The 7283-nt window shown below is 54.2% G+C and overlaps 1 protein-coding gene across 5 annotated transcripts; it reads left to right on the top strand.

Annotated features, from left to right (window-relative positions):
• The first annotated feature begins 62 nt into the window (after positions 1-62).
• On the top strand, positions 63-7247 carry LOC103728640 (MICAL-like protein 2). Of its 5 annotated transcripts, XM_029560382.1 has the most exons (11): positions 63-673; positions 1263-1531; positions 2325-2418; positions 2998-3158; positions 4500-4649; positions 4827-4891; positions 4966-5089; positions 5421-5511; positions 5609-5682; positions 6231-6345; positions 7097-7246. In XM_029560382.1, the coding sequence occupies exons 2-11, from the start codon at positions 1384-1386 to the stop codon at positions 7185-7187; spliced, it is 1113 nt and encodes a 370-aa protein (XP_029416242.1). In that variant the 5' UTR covers positions 63-673; positions 1263-1383; the 3' UTR covers positions 7188-7246. The 5 variants fall into 5 exon arrangements, with proteins under 5 accessions (XP_029416242.1, XP_008824832.2, XP_017651981.1 ...); XM_008826610.3 differs by lacking the exon at positions 63-673 and having other exon boundaries at positions 723-1531; positions 7100-7247; XM_017796492.2 differs by lacking the exon at positions 63-673 and having other exon boundaries at positions 723-1531.
• Positions 7248-7283: the final 36 nt, after the last annotated feature.

The following is a 7283-nucleotide window of genomic DNA, read 5'->3' as shown; positions in this document are numbered from 1 at the left end:
TTTTTTTTTTGGATGTGGTGCTGGAGATAGTAGGAGAGGAGAGTCTTATACAGGCTAGGCAGGTGCTCTACTGCTGAGCCACGCCCCCAGCCCCTCACTGGGGGATTCTAGACAAGTTTTCTACTAACCGAGCTATACCTTCAGGCTTTTTAAAAGAAATTCTGAGTATGATGTGTGTAGCGGGAGTTTAAATGTCAGCACCTGGAGGTCAGAGGGCAACTTTGTGGAGTAGGTTCTCTCTTTCCACCCGCATTTGGCTTTTGGGGCTGGAACTCAGGTCTTCAGGCTGCATGGCAAATGGTTTGCTCCTCTAAGCCATCTTCTAGGCCCAGGCCTGGGGTTTTGAGATGGGAACTCGTGTATTCCAGGCCTCAAATTCACTATGTATCCCAGGCTGGCCTTCACTTTCAAATCCGTTTGCCTCGGCCTCCCTAGTGCTAGGCTCATAGGTATATGCACCCACCAGATTCTGTCTTTTATAAGGACACCAGTTTTGAATGGGGCCACCATCCCCCAGCGTGACCACCTTCTAATGTGACTACATCCACCTTTTTCTGAATTAGATCACTCCCTTCACTCCTCAGTGGACCTGAGTTTTAGGGGATCCCATTCAACCCAGCACAGGCATCTCTGAATCAGGAGGTTCCGTCCCAAGTTGGCGCTTGATTTCAGGGTGAGGCATTCCTGCCTTGGAACTTCCTGACTTTACTCAGACTGGTGCCCAGAGATCCCTGGGCTGGTCCTAGGGTTGGGAGGAGACTGAACATGCTACAGATCCTGAGATGCAATGAGGCACCATCTCAGCCCCCGTGGAGCAGGCTGGGCAGGACTCGGGCAGTGCCTGGTTTCACCTGGGCTCTGGGAGCCTACAGCCCCTCTTCCTGCAGGCTTGCTGCCTGGGAGAATCAAGTTGGCTCAGAGCTGTGCAGCCTGGGTGCGGTTGGTGCTGACTGTGAGTCAGTTATTAGCTGAGCTGAGCAGGTGCAGACCAGTCTGTGGCTCCAACCAGGGCACCTCTATGGTGTTTCAGCTCTGGCACCCCATGCATGGTATATTTGGGGGACATTTTAATCACAGCAGACACTAGATTTAATAGGAGCAGAAATCTGCTACCAACACGAGTAGCTGCCACAGTAGATGTCATGGGCGTCCATCCCTGGTGGGGACGGTTCTCCACTCATTGACGGCACCTTGGCAACTAGCTCTGTGGGGGAGAGGGCTCTTGTATCCACCCATGCCTGACACATGCTCTCTTCCCACAGGCCCTCTGCAGCCACTTCCCCTGCCCACAATGCCCTTCCCAAGAATGAAGTGTCACAAAAAGTTCCCCCAGCCAAATTGTCACACACAGCCACTCCCCAGGCCCTTAGCTCTGCTTCGAGGATGGAGTCTCCAGTCCCCCTGAATGTGGGCTCTACCCCACGGGCATCTGTATCACCCCAGGCTGGCAATAGGAATCTGGCTGTATCCTCAGGGGTCAGCAAAACTGGTGTTGTCTCCCAGCCACAGCCAAGGGCTCTGACAGCAAAGGGTAAGAACCCCTGACATGGGGTAGGGACGGGTGCAGGCCCCTGGGGTCTACTGCTTGCCAGGCTTTGCACTGAGCCCTGGCTGCCTTTCTCACTGAAGGGCCTTCTGACTGTGCTGTTCTGTGGCCCAGCTCCTGGACCCACAATGCTCTATGCCACTTGCCTTATCACCTCCCCTGGATCCTCACCTGCTGCTCTGGTGTGGCTGTGGCCGTTGTCTCAGGGTCATTCTGTGACCAGTGTCCCAGCCTCATGCCTCAGCCCAAGCCCCTGTGGCTTTGGTCCTCAGCTGTGACCCCAGGAGGAGACCTATCCATACTCACAATGGCCTCGCTTATGATTGGGGTCATGCTGCCCCCCAACAGCTTTTCTTAGATACCCCAGTTTGTCATACCTCTGTCCAGGGCCCTTTTTTTTGACTCTGATGGCACCATCAAATGGGGTTTGGGACACACTACACAAAGTGCCTTTCTGGAACTTTCCCTTTGACTGAACTCCCTGTTGACTAAGAAGGGCTACAGATGGGCAACTATTCCCAGCCATTCTTCCTCACATCACAGAGTCAGTCCACAAGGCTTCCCTGTATGTTGGCACCCTTTTGACAGATTGGAAATCGAGGCCCAGAGAGGGCTCATGGTGCTCAGGGGCACATAGTGCAGTGGTCAGTCAGGCTAGAAGGCCTGCCTCTATCCTGTATGCTGGGCTGGCTCTGGGGATGTCCAAAGGTGGGGTTGACTATAAGGAGACACCTATAACCTGGGTTATCTGCTTGATCTTTCCTTGCCCCCAACCCAGGTCCAGGTGTGCCCCCCCAGGAAGGCCAGGAGGAGGGACCAGAAGGATGGCGGGCCCGCCTGAGGCCTGTGGATAAGAAGAATCCTGCTGAGAAGTGAGTGGGGATGGAGGGTGAGGGGCTGGGGGTGGGAGGTTGTGGGCCTCACCCTGCCAGGGCATACACTCATGGGTCTACAACATGAATGGAGCCAGCACACAGCAGGTGCCTAATAAGTGCTTATGGGCACATGACAGTGCACATCCAACAGTTGGCACAGCTCTGGCAAGAACCTGCACCTTTCAGAAAATTGGGTCACACCAGCTTGAGTGTCCTGGGACTCTTGACACCAGCCAAGTGATGGAGACACTGACAAGGACACCTCGTCCTGGTGGGGTGACTTAAGGGATGCAGTGGACATGGGCAGCAGCTGCACTGTGCCCAGCAGCTCACAAGAGCCTGGCCTGGGGTGGGCGTCAGGGTATTTGGTCTGTGTGGACCACAGTCTGTCTCAGTTCCTGGAGGTGGCCTCCCCATGGCAGGTGGAGGCCCACACTCCTGTGCCCTGAGGGCAGAAACAGGTTGGGTTATGGAGCTGGAGGCCAGAGGCCAGTCCATCTGAACCTGCAACATGGCTTTGGGGTGACCTCCTGGCTGTCCCCACCCAAGGCAGGACTGACCTTGTCTTCTACCCAGGGCTGTGGAGCAGAAGGAGCCACTGGTCCGGGTAGAGCTGAGGGTCAAGGACATTTCCAGGAAGGCCTCCAGCAGCCTTAAAGGGGACATCCGCACCACCTTGACTCCTGTGCAGCCTGAAAGGACGCCAGGCATGCCTGGCCCCAGGCCCAGCCTCACAGGTAATGCTTCTGGAAACCCGGGCGTGTGTCAGTGTGTGATGGGAACCCAGGCCTGTGTCCAGTGTGTGGGGTGTGCTCCCACTACCCTGCTCAGCAAGGGATAATGGGTGCACATGCATGTTCAGGTGTATTCTGATGTGGAATGCATGTGTACACAGGTTCAGGTGACATGTACCTGCACATATGTGTTCAGACACACAAGTGGATGCATGTAGAGCATGTACACGTGTGTGAAAAGCATGTATGTACACGTGTTCATGTATGTGAATATGTGCACATGTGGGATGCATTGTGCACATTGACGCATATGTGCACATGTGTATTCACTCATGGGGTATATGCATGCCTATAAAGTCACATGTGTGATGAATGTGCAGGCATACATGTATACATGTCAGACATGCATTTGCCAGTGTTCATACATGGGTTGCATGTATACACAGGTGTGTTCACATATGTGTGTCCAGACACAAGGTGCATGTATGTATACACATTTAGGTATGGGATGCATGTGTGCACTTTCAGGCTTAGACACAGGATGTATGAATGCACATGTGAGTCCATGCATGGAATGTATGTGTGCACATGTGTGTTCAGGCACAGGGTGCGTGTATGTACACATATGTAGGTATGGGGTGCATATATGCACTTGAAGGCTTAGACATGGGATACATGTGTGCACCTGTGCTCACATATTGTATTTGTGCTCAACCATAACATACATGCATGCATGCACATTTATGCTCATGTATAAAATGTGTGCATTCAGATATGTGCACATGTCCTCACATATGGGATACACAGGTGTATATGTGTTTAGACAGGATGCGTGCATGTGCACATGTGTTCAGATATGACGCGCATGTGTGTTTAGGCACAGGATATATGTGTGAGCATGTGTGTGCATATATGGGACACGTATGCACACATGTATTCAGACACAGAATGTATGCATTCACGTGTGTGTTCAGGAATAAACTGAATGTGTGCGTGTGTATGTTTAGGTAAGGATGTATGTGTGTACCTGCATGTTGGGTGCTGCAGTGTTCACTGTGTGCACGTGTGTGGTGTCCATGTTTGCTCCTAGCACTGTTGTTCTGTCTGTGGGTGACCTCCCAGATCACGCTCTGTCCTGTGGTTGTATGCTGTCTCCCTGGGTGGACATGGCCAGTCGGAGCAAGACAGAGGCCCTACCCTGTGTCTCCTCAGGAACCGCTCAGGACAGCAACACTGGCTGTCCTGAGTCAGATCAGAGGTTCAGTGCCGCTGCTCCTGGTGGTGCTGCTCAAGGGCTATGGCTAGCCTGACACATGTCTCCACCCCTTACCTTTGTATGGGCAGCCCGTTCTCCATCCCCATCCCACCGTAAGAAACTGGCCATCCCTGCTAGCCTCGATGTCTCTGCTGATTGGCTTCGGCCAGAACCCGTGGAGAAGGAAACTCAGGCTTGCAGCTGGAAGGAGAAAACAAAGCCCACTAGGGGTACACCAGGTCAGCCAGAGGTGCCATTCTATTTGATGTGGGTAAAGGGGACGATGCCTGCTGGAGCTTTGGGGCATGCGTAGGAACTTCCTGGGCCTAGAATAGAGGGGTCAGACCTTATCCAGGCCACATCCAGGTTTTATTGGGCTCTGTGCCCTGAGCCTCCTCAGTCTGTTCCTTTTCCAGGGAAGCCTGCGGGCCTGGCCAGCACCCCTCCTCCACCTGGCGAGACTGTGACCTCCCCTATCAGAGTGAGTAAGCTGGGTGGCTGCGGGAGGCTGGGCCTTGGTCCTGTGCTTGCTCTCACTGTTCCTTGGTCCCCCAGCTGCACCCTGACTACATCCCCCAGGAGGAGATTCAGAGGCAACTGCAATACATTGAAAGTCAGCTGGACACCCTGGAGCTCAGAGGCGTGGAGCTGGAGAAGCGGCTGCGGGCAGCAGAGGGAGGTAAGCCTGGGGCACACCCCTACTGACGGCTATGCTCCGCCAGGGGCCATGCCCTACTGCTGATCACACCCCCATTGTCTGGCCACACCCTCATGGACTGATCATACCCTACAGCTTGCCATGAGCTGGCTGCAGTCCACTTGTAGGTTATCACCCCTAGACTGGACACATCCACACTGGATGAACACATCTACACTAACTATCCTTAGCCCTTACCGGCTGCAGCCTGGCCACACCCCTGCTGGCTCAGCTTGGCCTTCCTGGGCCCCTCTGCATTGAGGTGGTGGCTGGGTCCTCTACGGCCTCCCTGCCCACCCGTGGCTCTCCACAGACGTCACAGAGGATGCCCTCATGGTGGACTGGTTCCGGCTCATCCATGAGAAGCAGCTGCTACTGAGGCTGGAGTCAGAACTCATGTACAAGTGAGGCCCTGGGTCCTGCTATGGTGTGCAGGGATGGCTGGGAGGTGTGGTGGGCACAGCCATGTCAGGCTGGGCCTCAGACCTCTGTGTCCTGCAGGTCCAAGGACCAGCACCTGGAGGAGCAGCAGATGGACTTAGAGAGCGAGCTGCGCCAACTAATGGCCAAACCGGGTGAGTGTCTGTCTCAGGAAGCTGGGCCTGAGAGCCACAGGCCCACGTGTATAGCTTCCCTGGGTTCTTGTGGTCAAGCCACGTGGCTTCAGCTCGTATACTTCTGGCTGTGTGACCTCATGCCGCTGTCTTAGCTTCTCTATGCCTGTGTTTCATGTTCTCCAAAGAAAGGACCCCCAGACAATTGGTGTTGTGTTCAAGGGCTTGATGTGGGAGAGGTACTTTGTGAATTGAGGACAGTCGCACCCCTGCCATCCTGGATATGACCTCCCAGATCACGCTCTGCCCTGTGGTTGTATGCTGTCTCCCTGGGTGGACATGGTGGGATGTGGGACCCCAGCTTCAGCCCGGCTTGTCACAGTGCCGCCTTGTGGGAAAGACCACACACTCAGGCTGACCGCTGTCTCTCATCCAGCCTTTGCTGCAGAGCCTCTACCCAGTACCCGACTCTCCTCTCCAGGGGGGAGGTCCTACATAAGCAGTGGGGATGTCCTGTCCCTGAGCAGAATGGGGCCAGGGCATTTGCTGATGGCTGACTGTCCCTGCAGAGGGTCTGAAGTCCCCCCAAGACCAGCAGCGGGAACAAGAGCTGCTGCGTCAGTACGTGAGCACCGTGAATGATCGCAGTAACATTGTGGACTTCCTGGATGAGGACCGACTCAGGTGAGGGGCAGGGACCAGGGGAAGGCTGCCCAGGGATCCAGGGTGCTCCCAGCAGGCGGCTGACCTCATCTCACTAGGTGTATTTCACAGGGAGACCCAAAATGTGGGGCAGCTAGCCCTCCCATGGGGCTCCTTCCCACCCAGGTTTGCAGCCTTCAAGGCCAGCACCACCTAGTGCAACTCTCTGTCATGGAGGAAATGGCCTGTCATTCAAGCTGTCCAGTGAAGCAGCCACCAGACAAGGGAGAGGGTACTGATAGACCCAAGGCATGTGACTTCTAAGATTGAGTAGTTGTGTCTAAAACTTGTATCATTTTTTATTTTAATGGCACTGAGAATTAAACCCAGGGCCTCACACATATTAGGCAAAGGCTCTACCACTGAGCCATGCCCCCAGCCCTTCACTGGGGGATTCTAGGCAGCTGCCCTACCATTGAGTCCTGCCTCCAATCCCTCACTAGGTGTTTTAGGTACATGCTCTACCACTGAGTTAAAACATTATCCCTTGGGTTTTGAGACAAAATCTGGCTATACCTAGCCACACCTCCAGCACCGTTTACTTTACTTTGAGACAGGGTCTTACTAAGTTGCCCAGGCTGGTCTTGAACTTACTCTACAGCTCAGGCAGTCTTTGAACTTACAGTTCTCCTGCCCCAGCTTTCCAATTAGCTGGCATGACAGGCCTGCACCACCAGGCTCAGCTTAACACTTCATTTTAATCTGACTTTGGTTCCCGGTGCTTTGGTCCTAGAAGACTGTCTTGTGTCATGCCCCAAATGAGGCTCAGTGTCCAGGAGACACAGGATCAGCCCAAGACAGATCTTAAGTCAGACCCTTTGTGATCCTGTCGAGGCCTTGGCTAGTGTCAGCTCAACTGGCCTGCTATCCTCAGGTCACTGTTGAGTGACTGGACTGGGAGGGTAAGAACCTGCCCAGGG

The sequence above is a fragment of the Nannospalax galili genome, unplaced genomic scaffold (genome assembly GCF_000622305.1).
Source record: "Nannospalax galili isolate Female #2095 unplaced genomic scaffold, S.galili_v1.0 C50117021, whole genome shotgun sequence".
NCBI lineage: Eukaryota > Metazoa > Chordata > Mammalia > Rodentia > Spalacidae > Nannospalax > Nannospalax galili.
Note: the sequence above shows the minus strand (reverse complement) of the source record. Positions and strands in the feature narration are given on the sequence as shown.